Raw genomic sequence first — 26,358 nt, 5'->3', positions numbered from 1 at the left:
ATAAGGAGCGATAAGTGATAACAATGGTAAAAGTGTAGCAGCATTTCTTACTGAACTAAGTTACAGTACAACTAAATATTACAACTAAATAAAGTGATGCAGTGATGATATAAAGTGACATTTGCTCAGGATGACTGGGCAATCAAATAAGAGAATGAACTATACTTTTAATTATCTGTATTTATTGTAAGATGCATACAATAATGATGATAATAATAATAATAATAATGTGTCTATACATCTAAATGTATGTGCTAAAGCTATAATTAATTCAATAAAATTGTACTTTTACTCAACGCCAACAAAAACAACAAAAAGAAAGCCAAGTCGTCTTTTCTTAAAATATATGGAAGTACTAAACATTAACCACATTTTAATGTTTTTATACTGAACTTTGACAAAATAAAAGCATTTTCTGTAAAATATATATTTTTTAAAAATCAATAGTTTCCCCACAATGTAAGCGACGTGAGCGGCCCACTGCGTGATCTGTTTCAGATAATACACCTCTTATCCTCCACGCGGGCTACACTCAGCCATATTGATTAGGCTTCCTGCTCAATAAAAACGGGATAAGCCTCATGGCGAGGACGTGTATCTGCTTGGATTCATGATGCCTTCTTCAACAATGGAACAATGTTTCTTTATACGTCCCCATAACAGCTTGTTCTATAAAGGATTTCTAAGAAAGCTTATCACAAAAACCCCACAGAATGAAAAGAAACTTCTGATCGCTGGTTCGTTTTGTTTAATTCAGGTTATGGATAATACAGCAGACACCAGCTCATATTGAACCAGACTTATTTATCCAGCCTGTTTATTATTATTATTATTCTATTTATTTATTTATTCATTCATATGACTGTTTCCACTTTTCATTTGTACTTTCTCTGACATTTAAATACATTTCTCCTGATTGATTATTCTAACATCTTCAATAATATATTTCTTTCATTGCAGTAGAAATACATGGAAATGAGCGTATGGATGATATTATAAGAAGCCTTTATGAAGAAGATTTGCACAACACCGTTATTGAAGAGACTGTTGGTTCAAACGTAGTTCCTTTTGAATCATTTCTAAGATAATTTGATAAGAGAATAAGCCAGAGAAGGAAATAAATGTGCTGTCTTTACTTGTAATGTATAAAGAAAACAATATTACCAATAACTACATAGAACCATACTGATAATTAAGCCTGTGAACCCAGTTTAGGTCCCACATTTCTCATAAGGCCAGTGATGAAAGGTTTATGAAGTTGTCATTTGAATGTGAATATGGAATTAATTTAGTTCTCTATTTTCAGTAGCATGGAGAGAGCTCCAAGCTGGTTATAGAAATAATGATACAACTATGTTATTCTGCCCTTTTACTAAAATAGAAAGATGTATTAACGTGAAATTCCAGCGCAAAATCATCACATGGTCTTTTTCGGCACTTTCGTTCATCAATAACCAAGCATACAGTTTTTTCGGTGTGTGAACTATTAACAGAGAAATCCGATAGAGCCGCTAACAGCCGGACGTGGCTAACATTGATCAGCTCGGGGCAGTACGGTGAAGGCATTCAAACGTCTGTTTTAACCACTAATACTGCTGAAAATAACAGCAAACCTCTGCAGCAGCATGAGAAGAGTCCCTACACAGAAAACAAAGCACCAATGGGCTCCTTCCTTTTGGATTGATTTTGGTAATCCACTTGAATGGACTTTACTATGAGAGGAGCTGGTACAGGGGCTTTAAAACACTCTTTTAATAAACTCTGGGTTCACTCACTACATCGTTGGTGCTTTGTTTTCAGTGTAGGGGCTCTTCTCATGCTGCTGCAGAGGTTTGCTGTTATTTTCAGCAGTATTAGTGGATAAAAAAGCTGTTCATGGGGCGACTGCTCTAACCACTGTGCCACCAGTCGCCCCATGCAAAGAGGCTGAAGGTCCTCCAGCCAGCGGCTGTGGGTTCGACTCCGGCCTGTGGCCCTTTGCTGCATGTCTCCCCCTTTCTCTCTCTCTCCTTGTTTCCCATCTGTCCCGTATAATAAAGGCTTGAAAGTGCCCGAAAAATAATATATATATTAAAAAAAAGCTGTTTAAATGTCTTCACCGCACTGCCCCGAGCTAATCATTTTTAGCCACGTCCGGCTGTTAGCAACTGTTAGTGACTCTCCGGGATATCTCCATTAATAGTTCATACACGGAGAAAGCTGTCTCTATGGCTTATTTGATGTATGTAAGTGCCGAAAAACACCATGGGATGAAATTGCGCCGGAGTTAGACTTTAAGTCTCCTGTGATCCTGGCTACTCATAAACAACCCACTGTTAAGAAAGTCTGAGGAATCAACAGACATAGTTGGCTGCATAGTTTCGTTTCTGCAGCTCTGTAAAGCTTCTTTCAGAGACACTTTGGGACAGATTTGATGAGGCAGGAGCCTGAGATCTTCTTAAGATGACCCAAGACCAAAGGACAGAACATGTTGCTGGATCATGGATCATGGAGGCGGACCACGAATATGAACATGAACACATGGTGAAGTCTGAGCAGAGATGCGTGTGGTTGGCTTTAAAATCCCTGCTGCTTTGACTTATCTGAACTCTGTGAATTGCAGCCTGTCTGCACGCTCGCCATCACGTCTTCCACAAAAGACGCGATCAATACTGCCGGTGCACGGGATTATAAAGAAACACGGGTGATCAGGGTTCCGGTGGACTTTTGAACACAGACGTTGACATATTTTGAAGACTCTGATTGTGTTTCACAGCTCTGCTTTCTGTTAAATATTTATACATAATGGTATTATACAACTCACTTATCATCATCCACTATGCATACAGAAAGTTAAAGGTCCTCCGTTAACACCCAGTTTTAGACTCTTTTTTTTCTCTCGTCACAGTTTTTAATCACTGTTCTCAGTTCCATTATTTTTCCTTTAAACATGCCATCAAGCAAAGGTTTGTGCAGCAGGAGACTGACTGTAGATCTCACTGATGCTTTTTATGTGTCCTTTTAATGTGTAATAAATATAATATAAGGAAACCTTTGATTTTAAGAAACTGTTTAAAGGTTTATCTCAGCAGTTCTCTGTAATTTAGCAGATATTTTCATGCCATTTAACTCGATTTAATCTGATAAGTGTGACTAACATTACTATGTATTTCCCCTCATTATAAACTGAGAAAAAAACAATTCTGTATTTTACTCTCCTGTTCCCCACCATATAAAATCAGCACTACTGAAGTGAGTATAAGTATATATATATATATATATATATATATATAATACTCATTGACTTCTGCGATACACCAGTGTTTTCTTATTTTCTCTTCTCTTAGGTAAAAAAAAGATGTATAATAGTTGAGAGCACTCACAGCCTTCACAGTCCACACATTTGTTTGTTTATATGTATTTATATTTATATCTATGTGCATATACCGTACATTAACTGCAAACCTGTTAACTTTCCGTTTAATCTTTTACAAATAGTGTCTACACACATTTATATATACTACATTGTCTTTATTTCATTAATTGTTCAACTGTACCATTATGTCCTTTTGCTTTTACTTTACTGCTATTTTCTCAGCCAATGACTGCTTCTCGTAATTGTTGTACGTGATAATAAATACATTGAAACTTGATTTAAATTTGACAAACATCATACTTCAGGATATAAAAAGGAATATCATATCATGTAATTTAGATTATTATATATTTTTTATAGGTTTTATTAATATATGTTTTAACATTATCCCTGTAACAGCAGTGCTGACACTCAAATGTTCACATGTTCACTTTGCTTATCCTTCTTATTAGTTCTTGAGCATGTGTCAAGTGTTTGCCCACTGCACAGCACCTGTGTTTATGGGGCGTTATTCATTCATTCATCTTCAACCGCTTGTCCCTGTCGGGGTCGCGGGGGGGCTGGAGCCGATCCCAGCTGACATCGGGCGTGAGGCGAGGTACACCCTGGACAGGACGCCAGTCTATCTATGGGGCGTTAGCATATGCTAATAAACAATGATGATCAAGTAGGCTTAATCATTCGGCTCACCTGCGGGTCAAGGCAGATTTGGGTGGGTACGAACGTTTGGTGCATCTGCAGTTGGAGCTGAGTTCTCTGATGTTTTTCCTCTCAACATAAAATTACGAGAAAGTTTAAGAGAAATTTGAGAGAAGCTTGAAGCATGAGGCCCTATACGTAAATTAATTTGTTTCACCTCGACCTGACTGTGTTATCTCCTGCTTTGTCCCAATGACAATACTGAGCTGAATGAATAATAAAAATCTGTAGTTGTTGTACAGCTGTGAATTCTTTACTGCCTATTCGGTTCATTTTCAGCACAATAATCCTGTAATGCAGGTGGAAACCCCGGACATTAAAGTCCCTGACAAAGTCATTACATGTCCAGATATAATTTGACACTTAAAGCTACTTATAGAAATCCTGGAGAATCGATAGGAAAGTGGAAAAATAACAACTCTTTTAAAAAAAAAAAACCTCATATCTGCTCAACCAACAGAAAAATAATACTTTGACAGGGCGTTATGTAAGACCAGACCAGATAGGTTGTTACCTGATCAATATACCTGATCTAATGTTTTTTTGAATTTAAGTTATTTATTTTTGTATTTAAATTGCACATTTAAATAAATGGTATATATGGTATATACAGTATGGTATATATATATATATATATATACATACAGTGCCTTGAAAACATATTCATAACCCTTGAACTTTTCACATTTTGAAGTAACACATAAAATGAGACATGGTTTACAAAAATGTAAGCAAATAAAGATCTGAAAAGTGTGGTGTGCATTTGTATTCAGCCCCCTCTACTCTGATACCCCTTTAATAAAATGCAGTGCATCAGTTGCCTTCAGAAGTCACCTAATTAGTTACTAGAGTCCACCCGTGTGTAATTTAGCATTTTAGTATGTAATTTAGTATATTTAGTAGTACTTGAAAGTTTCTGTTCACAGACGCTCTCCATCCAATCTGGCGGAGCTGGAGCTATTTTGCAAAGAAGATTGGGCAAAAATGTCTGTCTGTAGATATGCAAAGCTGGTAGAGACATACCCCAAAAGACTTGCAGCTGTAATTGCAGCAAAAGGTGGCTCTACAAAGTATTGACACAGGGGGCTGAATACAAATGCACACCACACTTTTAAATTTAAATTTTTGTAAACCATGTATCATTTTATGTGATACTTTCTGTTGCTCTATAACATAAAATCTCAATAAAATACTTTTAAGTTTGTGTTTGTAAAATGACAAAATGTGAAAAAGTTCAAGGGGCATGAATACTCTTTCAAGGCACTTTTTAAATTTACTTTTGTATTTGTTTTCTCAGTTGAATTATATTAAAATGATTTTAAGGTTCAATAAATGCATGATGTTTCCAAAATAATCCTTTTAAATAATCAAGTTCAAATATTGAGTCGAAAAATGATCAGGATTAATATTTTTGCCATGATGGAGCAGCTCTTAATCATTTGACAGCATAACCCAAGATCACTGGAACTGTAGATTTGGATATAAATATGCAACATTTTGTTGGTGACCATAATATCCTCTACATTTATCTTTTTTGACATGATATTGCTAGAGTTTAACAAAGGAGTCCTGTTCAGAACACAATGTGGGTCCTAAAGTGCACGAGTGACTTCAGTGAACCGACTTTAACACCAGTGAGTGTGCACGGACAAATCATCTTTTTCTATAAGAGGCGTCTTCATGTGTAACAATTACAGTTCAAAGAGCCAAACCTCATGTACAATCATCTTTAGTTCAATAACTGGTATTAGTACTTCTGTTGTGTACTGTGTTTTTATCATTTCATTTTCATCATTTCATCAATGAAAAGCGATACAATATTCACATATGATAACCTGCATGAAGAGTTTTAATTTGGATTCATTTAAGTGCATATTACCTGTGTATGTGTTTCATGTTGATTTATGCATATCTCTAAAATCTATCTATCTTTAAAATTTTAATTGAATTTCATTCTGTTCTTATTTAGTTCTTTAGAACTTCTTCACTTTTAGATGCATTTATGGAGCGTGGACTGGTGGCTGGAGAGGTGCAAGTTCATCTCCTGGGCACTGCCGAGGTGCTGTTGAGCAAGGCACTGAACCCCCAACTGCTCGGGGCGCCGGTCACTGGCAGCCCCCTCACTCTAACATCTCTCCATTGGTTGCATGTATAGGTCCTGTCTGTGCATGTGTGTGTATTTTCGGGTGTTTTCGGGTGTGTGTGTAAAATGAAAAATAATAGAGTGAAAATTGAATTTCCCCATTCGCGGGACTAATAAAGGAATTCTTCTTCTTCTTCTTCTTCTTCTTCTTCTAGATATCTAACATTAAAATACCTTTCCCTCCAATTAACATTACATTCACAGATGAATTATATACAGAAGGAATAAAAAGTGGATATTTTCACTCGTAATATTAATCATTATGATAAGAAAACAGCAGATATCCTTACATTGAATTCATGTAGATGACACATTAAACAGCTCAGTTCTGGAGTTCATGGTGAGAAGTTGAAAGTGCATGGTTAATGTTAAACGTAATGTTTTACATTTAGGACAGGAAGTTAAATAGAAACTAATTAGTTCCTCACTTATACAGGCCAGCTTACATAGTTAGATGTTGAGATCATAAGCGTGATAAAAACAGATCTTTTGTTCTACATCACACGAGCATCATGCTGTTGTGTGATTGGTCCAATTCTCTTTAAGACAGTTCTGGATTCCTCCTGTATTAACAGCTCGTCTCCGTTTTTTAAGCTCTCTGTTTTGCCCTGAAGTCTGATATCGTTGTTTATTTGAACCTGTTCTAAGCTCTTAAACTTGATTAGTTAGACAGATCTAATGGAAAGGTCAACCACTTAAGCCTCTATACGTTAAACACACACTTCTATCCCAATATTGATCGTTTCATATCTCGCTAACGATGTAGATCACAATACAGCGTGTTATCTGCCAATTCAATAGATAAATAGTTTATATGAAATAACCACATAAAGACTATTCTTTGTGTTCTCCTGTGTGAATTAAATAATTGACAAATGAAAAGTGTTTTCTAAATCTATTAAGAACCTTACTGCAAGAATCAGAACGTAAAGCGTCGTCCAGATGATGTAAGTATTGTCGTAACGCAGTTTGCACGACGTCATAATAGAGATTACATAGAAAAAATACTGTGTGAGTTAAATAATTGACGAATGAAGGAATTCTTTTCTTATTTAACGAAGAAACAAGTGAAAAAATTATTGAGAAAAAAGAAGTTGCATATCTAAAAAAACATTCGGGAGGTTGCTTAAGATTGACCCAAAAACAATATGGTGTTATTAATGAACAACACTAAAATGAATGTTTTAAACACTGAATTATTTCCCCTGATGAAACTTTTTCTTGTAGTAATGACTGTATTATGGAAACTATAACAAGGCATCTCACAAATGAACAGAATTGGTTGTGTTTTCAAATATTACTGTACAAACTGGACAATGATCAATGTGTTTTTCTATATTCTATAATCTGTCTGAATGAACAGTTAAAAAGGCTTATCATGGGATTACTGACCCCGGGCATTTAATAAGTGTGAGTGTGTGACAAGTAGATGTGATCAACACGCAGCAGCTGGTTAGAGAGAGGCTCTATGAGGCAAATCTGCTCCCAAAGAGGGCTTGATGCCAGTTTAACTTTTCGACGAGGTGATGTCCTTACAGTGGACTAATCTCGTTTGGAGTTTCCACTTTGGACAAACCGTTCATCAGACAGAGTTTAGCGCCTGTCAACACTGTTACAATCTGTCGTCTGAGTGGACAGTATTAATGCATATACGCCTGTGAGGTTCAACGTTTTTAATGATCATGATCATGATTTTAATGGTCTCGACATTTTTTATTTTTTTTATCGTATATTTTCATCCAAAGAAGTTTCAGATTTCTTGCTAAATTTGTTTCGTTCACCAAAAAAAAAATCTATTTTGTGTAAAGAAGCATGTGCAGTAAAAATATATTTATTTACTTTTCCATTATTTATTCATACAAAATGTGACAGATGCAAAGACTCTTGATGAACGCTGTATATAATATGGAAATATATATACATATATTACATGCACGTATTAACTACCTATAGTATATACCTATATATCTTTGTAAATGTGTGTATTTATACAATATGTATACAAGGAATTCATGAATAATAAAAAATAAAAAAATTCACTATTGAATGTTGATTTTGTGTTTTAATCTTTTTCCTTGAAATAATGCAAATAAAAACAATTAGTTGAAAGCTAACATTAAAACATCTGCACATTTAACATTTTTTTTTACGTTATTATAATTTATGGACGAAAGATTCAAGGTTAATAGAAGACTTTCATATAGCACCACTAATGCAACACTTTAGCTGTATTTGAACAAACACAGTCATTGTAGTCTTACTTATTTACACAAAAAAACGATTTCCGAATTTACAATACTTCAAACTACAAAACATGTCAAATCATTAAAATATTTTCTCCACTTACCCCGATTATCTTTTTTATCAGTTGCGTCTTTTTTCTCTTGGTAACCTTGATCTCATAAGCATGTGTTGGAATAATATGTCCACAAGAATAGCTCACACTTCCTCTGTGAAGTTATGCTGAGTAAGCATGTCTCCGGCAGCTGACTCCAGGTATTCCTGATAGACGGCTGAGTTAAACAACAAGGCCCTTCTATTTGAGATAACAGAGCCTTGTACTTCACAATCATCCTCCCTCGCCTCGCAAACAGGGACATAGTTTCTCTGTGGATGGCACCTCACCACAGTGGCCCTGCAGAAGGCTTCTGCACAGATATATTCCCTCCCTGATTGATTACTTGAGGACTAGGGAGTTCAAAGCCGGTCATCAACAATTTCTGGATGTGAGAAATCTCTTTCACCATGGGCCCTGATGCCCTGCGCCAGATGTCCCCGGTTACTCCGTGTTACCTGAGGAGGGCACATTAGTTGGTGAACCTTTCCCCTTAAAGTTCAGGGTAAGCTCAGGGGAACAACAGAAGGCTCCCATCGAAGGTTCAAGTTTGAGAGGATTACCCTGCACTTTGGAATGAAGTGCAGGAGTCTATTTTAGATACTGGCCTGTGAATGTTCTCAATTGTCCAGGTCATTGTTATCCCCAAAAACAACACATATCTCCAATTTACAATGCTGCTCTTTCATCCCTTCAGGAGTTTCAACAATCTAACCTCAAAGAACAACTGTTCACAAATGTCCTCCTGTGACTCCAACGACTGTCGTTCAGACTCAATAGAGCACTAACAAAGTCGAAACCAACTTCCCACCAATGACTGTCACTCCAACAACTGTCGTTGGCACTTGGAGCACAAAAGGTTCCAGCGACATCATCGGCCTTGTGAGAGGTTAAATACCTGGATCTCCACACCAGTTAGTTGGACCAGTTCCAGCCTGGTTAGATGCGTACATGAACTGATGAAGCCTCTTGGATGAGAGGTGAAACGTCTTCCTAGACAAATAACAAAGTCCAGTTGCTTTTGACTGAAATTGCTTTTGGGATATTTTAGATACTGCTCTTCTTTTTATCTTCATCAATTTGAAAGATAATAGATAATAGATTCTCCTACAAAGCTCCAAAATGACGGTTTGTCCTTCATATTGGCAGAACTGAACACTGAGTGCTTGCAAAAGAATCCAATCACCTTTATTACTATGAATCACTGTGTTCACAGTAAACTAGCATAGATGCTAGATGCTGTAACCTCAGGGGGCAATACAATGCTGGGCGATTCAAACTGTGCATATCATGTACAAGTACAAGTGAGGACGCAAAGTCTTCGCACCTGCCTAGACCCATCAGGGGAGATTAAAGCTGATCAAGGTCAAGTAAAGTGGGTTCAAGTGCAGCTCATTACAAAGAAAAGCAGCCCAGTGTCCAAGATTACAACGATATTAGGGCCTGCTCACACTATCCTCCCGGGCCGAGACCCGGACTTTAGGGTACTTGTCCCCCCTCCCTCTCCCCCCCGCGCCCCAGCCCCGTTTGTGCTCACACTGCCCCGGCCTCGGCCCCGGCCCATGCTTTTTGCTTGTCCGTACGTCATCACGTCATCACGTATGCGTGTGACGTGTCACGTCGTAACACGTCACACGCATTGATAGACGTCATCTCGATGCGTCGCTTTGTTTATAAAATGCGCGCGGTCTTTCAGGGGCGCACTCGCACATAATGGAAAGCAGCGTTATGACATGGTTGTATAAATAAAATAGAATTAAAACCATTTTTGTTGTCTACATTTACTTGTTTTAAACTGTGTTGTTTTACATCTCATAACCTGATCTTTATGTATTGATTGATGCACTGAGGCTTACAATAAATTGTTTCCAATAGATGTATGGACCTTATAGGTTTATAAAAAGACAAGATGTATGGTAAGACAGTTTTATTAAAAGTTGGCAAAACAAAATTATAAACAACATATCTAGAAAAACACTTAAAAAATATAAAAAGTCACAATCACGTTATATAAAAGGTAAAAACTATTTAAAATAAACATGCATGGAAGTTGTTAAATACCTTACAATAACAAAATTAAATACAAAAAATAGTGCACGCAGCAGTCTTCTGGCAGACTCCGGCTCTGTTTTTTAATAATTTTAATGTCACAACTGACAGTAGCTCAGGTTTTCCTGTGACATAGACCTGGCCGGTTGTGTCATGGCACCCAGAAGCTGCTGAAACATGGCATCTGTCCGCTGTTGTCGGCGGACCTCAGTCTCTGCCTGAGTGGTGATATAGGCGTTAAGTGTTTCTATGTCCAGCCTGCTGCGCTCCTCCTCTAAGCGCCTATAGTCGCCATTGTTGTTGTTGTAAATGTCGGCGCATGGTCCGTCCTTCTATTTTCTATGTCCGAACATGCGCACATAAATGACGTCAGAACCGCCGTAGGCATCGTGCTCGTGCGCGTACACGTGCGCACGCTCGTGCTCGTACATGTTCAAACGGCTCCGCTAAAGCCCACCTATTTCAAGCGGGCCGTGGAGGGCCAGCTGGCCCCAGTTGAGCGTGGAGCGGGTGCGCGCACACTACTTAAAGGTGCTAGACTTTAGCTGAAAAACCGGTTTTGGCCGCGGCCAAAAGGATAGTGTGAGCAGGCCCTTAGATTCAACAGCTCCTGATTTCCGTGCAGTGCCAATGTTCAGTGCCACTGCAGGAAGACATATGTCCTTTACGTAGAGGTGAAAGTACTTGTATGTCTGACTTTCATGTCATGTTCCCAACCAGTTTCATCTTGCATGGCAGCTGGAAATTAGCAGTGACGACACAAAGAGGCGCCTGTTCGATCAAAACAATAGTAGCAGCTCCTAAAGAGGTTACATACGATGCTGCAGAAGCATCCGTTTATTCAGAACTGGAGAGTTTGTCTTCAGTAAAAGAAGAACAAAGAACAGCTTTGAAGGCTTTTCTCCAGGGGAAAGCTGTTGTTACTCTTCTCCAGATTGGCTTTGGCAGCCCGTGGTAGACAGATGGTTCGTCCAATCACCTGCCAGGTATTTCCAATGACAGCTTCTCAGGTGGTTCTGTGTAACAACCATCAGGCAACTCAGGTTCTAACAAGTTTGCCTTAAACACAATAATTCCCTAAAATTGACCATTATACGAAGTGAGAATTTTAATTAAATTATTGGACATAAAAATAAAAGTTGTCACTGAACATAAACCAAGATTCAGCAAAATCAGACTTTGATGTTGATGATTGGGGATAAATGTTAGAAAAGAAATCAGCTCTTAGATTTATGACTGAAGAGAGATTTCAAACATTTGGTAAAACAATTGGGAATAAGAAACGCCTACTAGATCTTTGCTCTGCAAACAGCAGAACAGTATCCTCCGTAATGAAACAACTGATGTTAAATATGTCGCTTTATAATCTCCCACGGGTCAGCTCATCTGTATAATGACTCTTCATTTGACCTGGTAATGGTGGCTCTTAACTTGTGAATATTGTTTTTAAATTAAGTACATGTTAACTTCTTTATTTAGTCAGTTTTCGAGGCCCTCATTGTTTATTAGTTAGTTACTTTATACTTTAAACTTCAGAAGACTTAAAGTTGTACCTGTAATAATTGAGATACCTTGTTACTGGCGGCCTCTCTGTCAGTAAGATGTAACTGCAGGCAAGCCTGTTCTTTCAGAGCCTCCATCTTGTCACATTCACGGTTGCTATGAGTGTTGACTATTTATTTTTACATTTTTTTGCTCTTTTGTAAACTTTATTGTAACACATTCACCTCTCTACTTCCAGTCCGTACGTATTACTACAATTCTGACTCAGAAGTTGGAAGTTATGGATTTCTGATTACAAGTGAAAGCAGCATAACTGTTGTTGTTGTTACTGCTGTTGCTGTGAAGATCTGGTCCGACAGATTTAGCATTTAAGGAGGGAATGTCTCCACAGACACACAGATTGGAAAAAAGGCAACAAGTGCTTTCATTAGTGGGTCATATGATCAATCACCATTGTTTTAACTCACTCTTTGATAGATAGGAACTTGAAAGACAATTAACTAGATGGAAATCTTACAGAGTACAACTTAAATTAAAGTATCCCTTATGATAGCCTCCTGGTTCCTCTCTTTTTAGGTGTATCATAGAATATATACAGTGTGTATTTATTGGGTATTTCTTTATACTGCAATCTCAAATTTTTACATTCTTTCTTACCTTATCTAATTATCTACCACATGTTACATGCACATATTATTTCAGGGATGGATATTTAATTTGCTGTCATTTCTAGTTTCTAGTACTGATGGTTCTGGTCTATATTTAATTATCATGAGTTTTTATTGTGCAACAAGCTCCTTCTTCATATATTCTTGATGTTTTATACTAGATTTGCGGTGAAAAGTATTGTCCTGTCATTAAAGTTCTGAAATGTTTGTAGCTAGAAAACAAAAACTTTTTTTCAGCAAGTTACTGTGGCCATTGTCACGAACAATTCATCAGAGCTGCTTTTGCCCCCCTCGCTGACCTCATTAAGAAGTCTGCAGATGAGCTGCTGCTGAGATAGAGATGTAATGAGTGAATAATCACGCCAGAGATTTCTAGAAGTAAACATTATTGAACAAGATTTCCTCTGAGACGCAGAATTCAAATCCAATTTAATAAACCCCCCAAAACAGCACTCTCTGTCTGTTTGAACATTTCTTACAGTCAGAGGGTATTGTGTGCTGTGCAGATTGTAAAGTCATTCAAGCAAATATGATAGAGTGATATTGGGCTGTAAAGCTATGTGACTCAGACCAGATACAAAGGACAACACCACACAGAAACACAACGGAGTTTGGATTTGTGAATTTGTGACAGTGTTTCCTTTGGCTGAACAGCTGGGAGACAGACTGTGGAGATGATGTCATCTGGAGACAAATGCCAGCTGCTCCACACACACTGGTCAGCAGGAATATTGGATTTGTACAGTACTGTCCGTTCCCATGAAGCTATAATGTGCTTCACGCTACAACAAAGGTCACTAATCCAGAGGAGCATCTCCAAAGACACTCATCAATTAGCACTAACATAAACAGTGTCTAAAATACACCAAGAGCCATGCTAAAATGTTTTCTTGCCAAAAGAAAAACCCACCAATGTGCAGGTCTTGCAGGTCTTAAAGGAATTATTCTTTTCATTCATTTATTTATATTCCTCAAATGCTTCACAGCTGGGTAAAATCTGCTTTAGGATGGATTTTCCCTTTTTTTTCTCTTAATAGATTATTTTTTGTTTTTCAAGCCTTTTTTTATTATCAAGGACATACAGGAAATAGGGTGAGAGAGGGGGGGGGGGGGCATGCAGCAATAGAGGACCTTCAGCCTCTTTACGTGGGGCAGCTGTTCTAACCACTGAGCCACCGGCCGCCCCAGATTTTCCTTTTGTAAGGTAATGGTTCAGTGGCCATTCTGAGTGCTTGCCATTGCTTGCACCCGACAACTACTGCTTGCAGCATTTGTGCGAACTTGGAGCAACAGTTCTTGGGATACTTGAAGGACAGTTATACATGCAAACACACAAAGACAGAGATTCCTTGCTTTATAGTTCGATTATGCTGCACCACCTATTAGCCAGATGGCACCACATTTGTCATGGCCACTCAGACATCATATCTACACATGTCCACCAAATGTGTAGCACAAAGGATTCAAGATAATAAGCAAAACAAGCCCTGCCAACAGCATTTGAGCAAAGTTTGAGGGCCACCTTTAGCAAAACTGTATTGCATTCTTTTTCCAGTGTGGTCCAGAGATGTTCTATACCAAATTTGGTGGTGATTGCTCAAACTTTGTAGAAGTAGTAGCAAAAAGTTACACAGTTAGTGACAGTTAGACACACAATTAGAAACGGTGGAAAATCTACTTGGATGCAAATTATATGGATAGATTCATTTGGACCCAAAGAATCCAGGAAAAAAAAGTTTTGTGTCTGTAAATTGCAGTTAGAAGACAGCATCAGGATAAATTGCACCAAATTTGAAACTGCATTCCCTTGGGTCCCCAGGGGGGACACCTATCAAGTGTGAAGCAGATTGGATGAACACTTCTCAAGATTTGTGAATTACAGACACACAGAAAGACTTGCGGATTCAACGGGTACTACTAACTCTTTTATAAGTGCAATCCCTCTGGAGTTTGTATGTGAACATGCTGAGCATGTTTTATTCATAGTAACACAACTTCATTTACATGTAGAGCTGAGAAAACCAGATGGAAGGGCTAACTGGGGCTTTCACACAGTGTCTCATTTATGTTTAAGACATAACGTTTTTTAGAGACTATCCTTTTCCAAATGTTGACTTTTTTAACTAAGTAAAAAGTAAGTTTTTTAAGTAAGTTCACCTGTAAATTAAAACATGAACATACTTACTTTAACTTCCCCATTTTTACACTGATCTTTCCCTAAACCTAACCAAGTAGTTTTGCTGCCTAGACCTAACCAAACTACAACCATTTCACAATGTGAACCACATGTTGACATGACTCAGTCAGATGGATTGATTCTCATGATTCCCATTGTCTCAGCATATTCATCTGGGAACTCTGGTTTGGAGATCTTTTGGGAAGGGGAGAAAATACAGTTTGCTGATTGGATAAACCATCTGTCTATCACCAACATACGGGCCAAACCAACCAATCAGATCAAGGAGGGGGTACGGTTGCACTCACACTGGTCAAACAAACTAGACCTTAGCCGTGAAACCTGTTTGAGCACGGTACGGATGGACAGTGTGAGTGTGCTCTTAGATGCTGCAATGGCATCAGTTTGTTCAGACCTGGAAGGTTTTTCTCATGGAAAAGATGTTTTTCTCTTCTCCTAACTGACTTCGGCGAGTGTTTGATAGACAGATAGTTCATCCAATCACCTCTGTACAGTAATTTCAGTCAACATCACATCTAATTAAGTGTTTGGTTCAAGGCCTAAAGGAGAAGATGCCATGGACTCCGTGTGGAAAGTGGTATCAACAGAATTTTATCCAAACCATATCCTGTGAATGTACACACATCATACAAGCCCTTTCATAAATAAATACTTCCTACAACCCTCCAAACTCAACAAATGTGAGCTTTGCAATTTTAACTGAGACAATTTCAACTGTATTGAGAAAAATTTAAAAGTCAGTCATCACAGAGAATGAGAAATAAGTGTAGTCTATTCACAGCAGCAAAGGCATCTCTGAAAAGGCCATATGAAGGTGTAACAACACGGACAGTGTGAGTGCGCCCTAAGTGTCCTTGAATTCACCAGGAATCAGCCCAGAGTATCAAACCCTTAGTGGTTTCATAGGAGTGGGTCAGAGTGAGGCAAGCAGAGATAAGAGGGAAGAGTAAAGTGGAAAGCGTCCACTGCATGCGCACAGACCCCATAGTGATTTGTTAGCTCACTGATGGAGGAGTCAAACGTGGCAAAGCAAATGAGTTCATTAGTTATGGCCTATAATTAAAGTAAAGTGACTTCAGGCTATTCTGTGATGCTTTTTCGACCTGTTTATCTCAACAGAGGCTTCTTTCCTTAAGCCCAGAAGGATACATTTGAGTTTTATTCACTTTAATAGATTTTTAAAATACAATTTTTTCACTCAAAAACATTTCTATGTATGCAAAGTTTAGTTTAATATTTGCAGCATCTTTCATTTAGTTCATTTAACAGATGACACAGATGTGGACATGTTGCATATTGTTAATGTGGAGGAGAGGAGAACGCTGAACAAACAGTTGCCATCATAGACGATGATCAGCAGCCTCTCCATCACACAGTGGTCAGACAGAGGAGCACCTTCTCACACAGGCTGCTCCAGCTCCGCTGTCCAAGGGACAGATACAGGAAATCTCTCCTGCCACATGCATCACACTGTACAATAACAGTTCAACTGTTCACAACAATACAATCGGAAGCACCTTATGTTTTTCTCATAATCTGTCCACTGAACCTTAGATTATTATTAGTTTACATTTGCACTACAATTAGCCCGCTTACTGATACATTTTATGTTTTAGGTATCTTTTATATGTGTCTGTGTGTAATGCTGCTGTTACACTGCAATTTCCCAGCTTTGGATCAATAAAGTATTTCTATTCTATTCTATTCTATTCTATTCTATTCCATTCTATTCTATTGTGATCAAATGTGTCTGATCATGACTTATTTCCTTTTGCATTCATGTCAGGAATCTCATTATAGGGCCCTTATAACTTATAACGCCTTTTCAAAACATGATTTCCGGGTTCAAGCCTCGTATTTTTACAACGCAGCAGTGCCGTGTTGCCCGTTGTTTGAACAGACCTGAGTTTTTAGAAGTTTTTTAAGAGTTTTTCGTCTAACTGACGAAAGAGGTGAACGTAATTGTGCACATGTTCGGCTGTTGTGTCTGTTGTATTTCAACAGAGCGTTTAGACCCTAGCTAAGTAATTCAAATATGGGTTAGCCAGGTTTGCTCTCTCCTAATTCTTTGCTAATCAGAAGAAATATGTTTGTTGGTCACATATTTTAAGGATGACATGAGTCATCGTTAGCTGTTTGTCAACATTAGTTATCGTGATTGTGTCGCCAGTCTGTTTTTGGCAAAAGTTCAATCAAAATTTCTGTTTAATCTACAAATATGATTGTGTTAATTTAATGGTGAAGAATTAAAGTCAAACTTGTTATCTTTCTAACAGAATATTGTTTTAACCATTTTCTTTGGCTTTGCCTTTATAGAGTTGGCAGAAGGACGCTAACACTGATGAATTAGCTGTGTGCTACCATTTGCCCTATTGGACACCCCGATCTCCTCGCTGTAAACACTGGTGGCTGCTGGTAGCCCAGATTAACATTAATGCTGTCAACATGTGACATGCTTTAATAACTCCAAAATATATCGTAAAAGCTTCTTAATTTCCATTTCTATACTACCCCCTGAGCCACTCAGGCTGAGTGTCACCCAAACGTCCTTTCTGTCACTTTGTATACCAATTAGACATGTAAATGGCCAAGGAAATATATTTTAAAAAGAATCACTTGTAGATTCTAAGAAGTGTGTATATAAATTCTACTTGCACTTAGGTGGAAATCACAAAGGAAAAGCCCCAAAAGTGTCAGACCGGATAGGGCCGGTACCAGCAAATGGTGTATGAGTGGTGACACACAGATGCTAACAGGAAAGGGGAAAGTTGACTGAGGTCATGCCAGGTACTAAGCTTGCTCAGCTGTTATTGGAGCACAGGGTGAAAAGTAGTGGGATTCAGGAATGGTCTTTATCTTTATTTTATGGAAGAAAGCTTCCCGAAAAGGTTTATTTGTCCATTAGAACAAGCCAGCCAGCCAGTGACAGTGACAGCTGTTGTCACGGATAGAGGCTGACTTGTGTTAATTCTAAACACAGATGGCATGACAGGATGAGTTCAGATTGAAGACTTGAGTTCGCAGTTCTACTTAAGATTTCTAAAAATGAACATAAAATAGGAGGTCTGAGGGGAGAATAGACACAGCTGAGAGTTTAGGAACTGCTTTTGTAAGGGAAGTTTATTCCTTTTCTATGAAACTTAAGACAGGAGAGGACAAGCAGTTAGGAAATGTTTCTGAACTGTTTCTATTTCACATATAATTAGTGCCAACTTGTGAACATAGTTATTTACAGTATATGTCCTATATATATATGTATCTGTAAAATAAAGCATTACCAAACATCCCTCACTTTATTGATATTAAAGGATGAATATGGAAAATTAGCAGAACACCGCCATCTAGTGTCTCAAGATCGTAGTCGCAACGACAAAAAATAAATCCACTTGCCAGGTTCGTTGCCCAGTAGCCTACAGGAGACTGGAGTATGAACCCATCCCCTCCGGCAAATCACACCATAAATACAAGTACAGCAGAGGAGTTTGACTGACAGTTAGCGTTAGCCGTTAGCATTAGCTAGGTAATTAGTACCAGCTAAGTAAAGATGAAAGTGATGTTAGCGATCAAGGAGAAACTTAGCCATTTGGGCGTCTGTTTCAATGGCGTTTCTCTCCTTTCTCTCAGTCCATGGAGTGAATGCTCGGCCTATATTGACTCTGGTTGTTGCCCGTCTCCACTCACTCAGCTGCTGGGACAAAGAACGCCCCCTTCACTGAGGCTCCGAAGCAGCTGCAGGATCGGCTAACTCCATTTCACCCAGTGCCAGCCTATAGTAGCTGCACTCAACAACAGACAACCCTGGCAACCAGCAACGCCCAACGCTATTGGCTGCTACCATGGAAACAGAATATGACAGAAAGTCATTGTTAAACACGTCAAAATTTTCCTTTAAATATTAATTCAGACTTAATATATTTATTTATGGAAAAGCAATACTTTCATTCTGTACCCAGTGGGTGTATTGTTTTTTTTTTTTTTTTTTAATATAGCTTTTAATAAAGATTCTATATATTCAACCTTTAAGTCCTTCGTTCTACCTGCTCAGGTAGATGGCATTCATACAGATCTTAATGATGTGATGACTAAATTAGTGGAGATTTGTTTTGGACAATTGCATTAATAGGTTTAATTTAATATTATTTTGTATTTTTTTGCATGTCTTTATATAATCCTACCAACCTGGACAACTCATCTATAACCATAGCTCTATTACCTTAGGTTAAGCGAAAACAAGCTGTCTGCTCTCTGCTAAACAGCCATACACAGAGCATCTAGATGAGATCTCAACATTCCCCAGGAATTTGTTTAATGGTTTGGGTAGTGGATTATGATTTTTGTTGGAGAGTGAAAGCCCCCCAAAAATGTAAAAGAAGAGCTTTTGGTCTCCAAATGAGTACTTACCCATGTTATCAGATCTAAACAAAATCAATGGAGTCATTCAAGCCCTTTCACAACATTTAAAGCAAAATCTGAAGGAGGTTCAAATGTGAAGCAGCTCCTCAGTGTTTAGTGAAAAGCTCTACAGTTTTCATCAGTGCTCCAAAGCTCACCCACGCTGACAGAGAGGAGGAAAAGCAGTGCTGAGAGGGAGGATAAATATTACCATTTTGAATGGCCTCATCTTTCCAGCGGGGGGAGCAATTTTCTGCTGGCTCTAAAATAGATGGGAGAGGCACTTTAAAAAAAAGCTCCTTGCTCAGTGAAACAGGTGAGAGAGGCAGACTGCAGAGGAGCCTCTGCTTTTCACATCAAATGAGAGGATTCAACAATCAGACGCCAAGAAAACAGCAGGTTAATGTGAAGCAAGCATCAGAAACATCACTTTGTCACAGCATGTTGTTGTTGTTTTTGGTCTGGTGTTACGGTGAGTGAGGGGATCAGGTTCATTTCCTCATGTGATGCATGTGAGCTCGTGTCTGTTTACTGTGCTGAGGTCAACAGCATATGTGGCGGGTCAGCGAGGTCACTGCGAACGGCCAGTTCGTCCTGTACACTATCTATGCTGAGTTAACAAACCCAAAGAGTAGCACGGGCTGTCAATGTATATGTACATGTATTTATAGTATGGCTTAACATGTCCTCACACTGTTTGTTTGTTTTTTACTGTATGTGTGCAAGTCTACTTTAGTGTGCACAGAATGAAGTGTAGTAAATGGTTAAGGGTAAAGTGGTGCACAGTGGCGTTTAGACATTTTAACTCCCAAATCATTTGGTAATTAAACAATAAAGCATTTCATTTCTATTCAGTAAAACGTTCCACTATGACTGAGACTGGCTGAAAATAATGTCTTATAAGTATGACACAATTGGTCTTTTTCTCAGGCCCTTGATACATGATCAGTGGTAAAAGCTGTGCCTTGTAATGTTGGATTTATGCTCTGCGCAGAAAATTAGCTTTCCAATGGACACGTGTCATCCCATTGGTTGTTAGAAGTGACACTTAAAAGGCCAAAGTTGAGCTAGTTTGGCTGTCCAGCGCCGGGATTCCCTTCTGCTATCTCCGCTATCTGCCTTGCAAGGGCTCCATCGCTGCACCTGCAGCTGAGCCCCTATCCTAGATTGTTAACTTGTGCAGCCAGACTCCAGCGCTGACACACCGCTGTAGAGATATGGCTGGCTATGTGAGACTAATGTTGAGTTCACTCTTGACTTTGGCCGCAGCAGATTCAGTTTTCTCAGATATCGCTGAACTATAAATGTACAAACCTCCTGGATTCTGAGCATCTCTAGAACTCTAACATATCGGCTTAAAAATTCATTCTAGACCTTGGAAACAGCAGTTGTCCATAGACAGACAATGACTCACATACACGCAAAGCGATTCCACCACTGATCATATGTAGAGGGTCAAATTACATTCTTAACTGATTTTAACTGATTTTTTTTGCAGATCAAATGTATTCTATAGTTCTCAGAATGATTTGAGTTTCTGGTTTTACCGACATGTTCCTATTTCAGTTTTAGTGTCTCATAAGAGTATTTTTTAACCTGACAAGAATATATTGCAGTAGGGATGTTGTTTATGGCATTAAAGGTTAAATTCAGATTTAGTGAATATTAGTAAATTTCAAGTATTTGGAATAAAAGTCGATATGAGGCTTACCTGACATACTGGTGGGGTTCAGGGCCAAGACGTCATCCTCAGAGCCTCCTCAGACATCTGGGTACCTACCTGGCTGAACATAGAGCCAAGAGACCATCAATCACTAAGTGCAATATTTTAATACTGACAATAAACACACTTCAACATGAAACATTAAAATGTGGCATTTTGTGCTCACAGCTTGTCCGTCCCTGCTGGGTCATTTCAACAAACAACTCAAATGGGGTGTGAAGAGGAAAGAGTGCCACTAATTGGATGTAATCTGCCTCTTCAGCTTGATAAAATTGCTTAAAAGGGGTGTTTGATGCTTCTATTTGCATCTCACAGGACGTTCAAGGAGGCAGCTATTGCTTTGGTGTCAGTTTATCAAAGGGCATCTTGCACACAGGCTGTTCAGATGTTATGGCCATGGTTATTGGCGACATCTAGTGGTCATACATGGAAGAGCAGTTCACATAACCTCACAACATTTTTTTTTAAAGAAATAACAAATCTGAGGTGTTGATTGCAAAGTTTTATTCTAAAAGATGGTTGTCACTTGTCTCTCTATCACATACTCAGTGTTGTAATAAAGGAGCAAAACACATTCATAGCAGCAGGTGTTCATATTTAAATCAGATAGCTGAGTTGAGGCAAGGCAGAGTGAAGTGTAAAGGTTATGCAGAAACAAAAGATCTGCTGTAGTTCATCAGAAAAAAAACACTTTTATCGCTTTAGCATGACCATTTGCACGCTAGTATGTTGTGGTTGATTGTAATCCTGGTTTTGATCATATTTTTGCTGGATGATAAATGGTCCCAAAAATAAGCGATAATATTGCCGTTTTGAGACCATTTTCAACTGATATAATGATAATAATAATAATAATAATGCAAGTGCACCCTTTCAAAGATCAATAAATGTTTATTTCTAAAGAATATTTAACACTAGAACTGGAATGCATTTGAAATATCCAAAATAAATAAACAAAACAACCAAAAACAATAAATAAAATGGACTCTCCAGTCTATTTTACCACATTGGCGCATTTGGTTGCTTCTGCTTTACAACAAATGCGACTCAGCGGCTCGCTCAGGTGAAGTGGTTCACCGTGGTCAAACGGTTTGAACCTGAAGTGCTCTCACACGGCAGCTGTGGCGTTCGGCTTTGAAACCAACTTCATCTTTGTTTTTATACCTCCAAATCTCAACTAGAGTGCAGCAGGAGAGCCCTGTGAGGAGCAAATTAGAGATGTCCTCTAACTTGGGTAACACTCTGGGTAACTCCAGGGGTCCACCGCCACACACAGAGACCATGCAGCTGACCAGTCACTGACACGACCCGAGACAAGGGTTAACTCCTCATTATGCCGAAGAAGAGAGAGGGCTCAGTGGGCACAGATGCATCGGGAAAAAACGGGAAAATGGAAATTATTGCAGCTGGCAAAGTTATCGTGATCATTAAAAGTTATCATGTGATTAATTGATTTATTGCTTATTGCAACAGACCCTAATGATGTGCTAAGTACTTCTGGAACACAAAAACCGGCCCCCGGGTAAAAGTCCTGTGTTTTGGGATCCATCCATCTTAAGTGCTCTTATACTACGTCACCTGATTTCCTTCTTTGGGTATGTACAAACAGTGAGTGAGGACAGCCTGGTTCAATGGATGGAGATCCTGCATTTTTAGCTGACTGACGAGGCTGTGTTTTTTCCATGCTGGGCCATTGTCGGTCTGAGCATTGGGAAAAAATCTTAAAGTTTTTTTACCTGTTATCTAACAGCAGGTTGTGTTTTTAAGGTGTTTTTTTTCGTGATCCCACAGAGGACTATTGTCTGCTTGTGATGATAAAATGGTTGCAAAGTGAAATCAACATTCAACAGAAAATGTTGAATTTCAACATAGGTTTTGGCCCAGGCAAATATTTTGTCATTTTGAACAGATAGCAGACCTCTGTGAGATCACCAAAATACCTTTCAAGGTACACCCTGCTAACAAATAAGAAAAGGAACATCCAAAGTTTTCCCCTGACAGATGGTAAATGGACTTGTACTTATTAAGCACCTTTCTAGTCTTCTAATCGAACCGCCGATCTCCCGAATGGAAGACGACCCGCTCTACCTGTGAGCCACAGCTGCCCAATGGATTCGAATGTCTGTAATCAGTGGTCATCAGCCTCATAGATATGGGTTAGAAGACGCCAGCTACACCTGCCAGTAGGTTCAGAGGGATGTATCATTTGTTCATATAATAATCGTCTCTGGTAGCTTGGTCAGGACTCCTTGGTGTCACTTGTTAATGCACTGGGAGTCCCGTTGTGAATTCAGATAACATTACTTGGTTAGGTGTGGGCAACAGAACTATGTGGTTGGGTTTAGGAAAAGATATTTGTTTGGCTTAAAATACAAAAGAACTTTGTGAAAACTTAAAAAGTCAAAGTTGACCCTTGGTTTCACATGGGTCACAAACTCTGCTCTCCTGTTTGAAATTCCTGTGTTGTTGGTTTAATACTCCCTACTGTCGTCGCTCTTTATACTTTGACATGTTACTGTGAAGTTGAGAGTGAAATAGATGATGAAGCGTATCAATAGAATAGATGATAACGGCCCATTGAGCCAACTAGGAGGTAGAGTAGGGACATAATTCCTTCTAACTATGGTAGTGAAAACAACTGATGACACCCATTCAATTGGATGATACAAATGTTCTCATGGCTCATATTAGCATTAAGCATCAAGCATTAAACAAGCATACTGTACATCCCAATATGCTGGACTGTTCCTATTCTAAAATATTCTAGTTCAGTTTCACAAACTGAAAGTCTCTTTAGGCCGCCTTCAAGGATTTTACTTGAATGCTGCAGCTGCCATTATAATCAAACTGTCTGCATGTTTCATCATGTTAAATCAACTTACGGTGGTACAGTGGGAGCCCGAAGACCATTTCATAACCAAAAAAGAAAGGTCTAAGATTTAGGTTGTTATTCTGTCAGACTGGGATGATTTCTTACTGCACATTTTAAGATGCTTAATGTCCAACAAATAAAATGCTTTGTACCTTTGTGTCAATCCAAAGACTAAAAACCAATCATCTTGGAAGACATGAAATAGCCTGATAGAAGACAGTGACCTTAATTAACGTACAAAGCCACGCCCCCTTGTCAGTGAAAACATAGGGGAAGTCCTCATTGTTCAATAGGCGCTAATACGAAAAACAGGAGGGAGTGCTCAGTTTTTTTTTTACAAATTTAATTACATTGAGGAAATACAAGTAATATTTACATATTTATTGATAGAATGATGGCAGAAAGATGTCAGTGAGTGTGTGTGAAAGAGAGAGAAAGACATTTCCACCCTCATTTAACCTCAGGACCTTGTGTGGTTTCACAGAGCTAAACTAAAACGACAGAGAAAGGGATCGTTGTCACAGTTCTGCATTACCTGGTGATTCATTGAGGTAGGAATAAATGTGTGGGGATGTCACCTCTGGACACTGAGCGGGCTCGTCGACCCACTTCTTCTCCGTGAACTGTATGGACAAACGTTTCCTAACTCTTTCATTTTTTAAATATAACGTTGTTGAGCGTATTATATCTGTCTGCCTGACTAACGTTAGCCATTGCGGGAGGTTTCCAGGCCTGTTAACGTAAAATAGGTGAAATCAGGACAGATTAGGGCAGGATTTTTACAGCCAGTCAGAGCTGGCAGTTTGTTTTCACCAGAACGGGGGCGTGGCCTCATGTGTTGCTCTCATCTATAGGATGTCCCCAGCTGACTGAGCCTTTATCTTCTGCTTTAAGTGCTACGATTAGAAAAACCTCTCATTAAACACTGTGATAAATCAACCATTTAAACAACCAACCAATCGCTGATTTCCACTTTGTAACTCGCCCTACATGTGTTTTCAAATCTCACTGTCAACATGCTCAGAAAAAAAAAAAGGAAAACGCAAAAAAAGAATTACAGCTTTCATAATTCCTTTGCACTGCAAGAACAGCTGGCTTGAAAAGCATCACAGGAAACTGCTTCAGTTTGCTGCTTCTCACCCTAGAGAGCATTTATTATCCAGACAACAGCTGGGGATGGCCCCGAAAGCTGGTTCATCCAGACAACAGGTTTCTAAAGCTCTAATGAGGTCACAGACAGACAGATAGATGCCCAATGGCTGGAACAAAAATTTAGATAGATGGATGGAAAAAACAAACACAGACACAACTGTGATGCACATGGATAGACAGAGGAGATAAATGATTGCAGGTCAAGATAACACGACACAGCAGACAGGGAGCACTGTGAAACTCCTCATGGGGACATTTATATCAATAACCCATATCTATATCATAGACAGTGGCTGAGTCTACTGACTGAGCTAGCATGTTGGCCCGGATGTTGAGGGACAATGAGTGTGTCCTGACTGTTGGCCTTCCAAAACTGGTTCCATGTTGGATCCACTTTCACGTTGGTATAACGTTTGTTAAGCCCAGAGACTAGGGTTTGGGATCCAGAACCAGACGAACCAATGACGTCAAATACATGTGTTGCTGGAAACTTGTAACAAGAAGGAGTCAGGAGTCAGGAGTCAGGAGAGGAAGACACAGTCATTTTATGAAAAATGATGATAACAGTGCAGCTTGTAATGTCTGTAAAATAAACATCTGAAATAAATGTGGAAAAACCAGCAATAGGCTGAAACATCTTTCTACGCAACATGGGCTTAAAAGCCAGGAATGCTATGTATTTGAATGCCACTGCTTCCCAACTGAGCAGCACGCCCGTTTCTGAGTGTACATATCATGTTAAAACAGTAGTGCCAATCAGGCAGGCTTAGCCGTTTTATTTCTTTGGCTAAGAAAACCTTTTCAGACTCATGTTGATGGTGAACACCTGTGCAGTCCTCCCTGTTCCCACACAGATTTTTGATAAGGAATCAGGGAATGGATTGTCAATTGGACTGATGAGCTGAATCGATATTGGCATTGGTATCATTCAAATCTTATCAATTCCCATCCCTACTACAGACTAACAAAACTCTTCTCAAGTATTCTTATAAAAATTAACTTTACATTATTATGTAAGTCTGGACAGTTTGGATCTACACTGAAACTTATGGATGAGGCATACAACAGCAAGACTCATCTGCAAGTAACTCAATGGTGGTAATTTGTATAATAAATGAACTTGATAACTGGTTCTCATGGGTGGCTACATGGGTATTTTTAAGACTCTAAATTCCAAAATGAAGGTTGTTTATTATACTCGAGGTCCCTTGGCTGCACATCGCGGTTAGACAGTCAATAATTAATAGCCAATCATGTCGGGAAAGACATG

At 38.8% G+C, this 26,358-nt stretch overlaps 1 protein-coding gene across 2 annotated transcripts in view; it reads right to left on the bottom strand.

Moving 5' to 3' along the window:
• The window catches only part of thrb (thyroid hormone receptor beta), a 159,626-nt gene that overhangs the window by 19,776 nt on the left and 113,492 nt on the right, over positions 1-26,358 (bottom strand). For both annotated transcript variants that reach the window (XM_083925766.1, XM_083925767.1), the window contains exons 3-4: positions 21,053-21,125; positions 19,553-19,603 (exon numbers count right to left, since the gene is read on the bottom strand). In XM_083925766.1, coding sequence (XP_083781892.1) covers positions 19,553-19,603; positions 21,053-21,059 — 58 coding nt within the window. In that variant the 5' untranslated portion in view covers positions 21,060-21,125. The remainder of the gene's footprint in view (positions 1-19,552; positions 19,604-21,052; positions 21,126-26,358) is intronic.

The sequence above is a fragment of the Echiichthys vipera genome (genome assembly GCF_963691815.1).
Source record: "Echiichthys vipera genome assembly, chromosome: 13".
In the NCBI taxonomy this organism is placed as follows: Eukaryota; Metazoa; Chordata; class Actinopteri; order Perciformes; family Trachinidae; genus Echiichthys; species Echiichthys vipera.
Note: the sequence above shows the minus strand (reverse complement) of the source record. Positions and strands in the feature narration are given on the sequence as shown.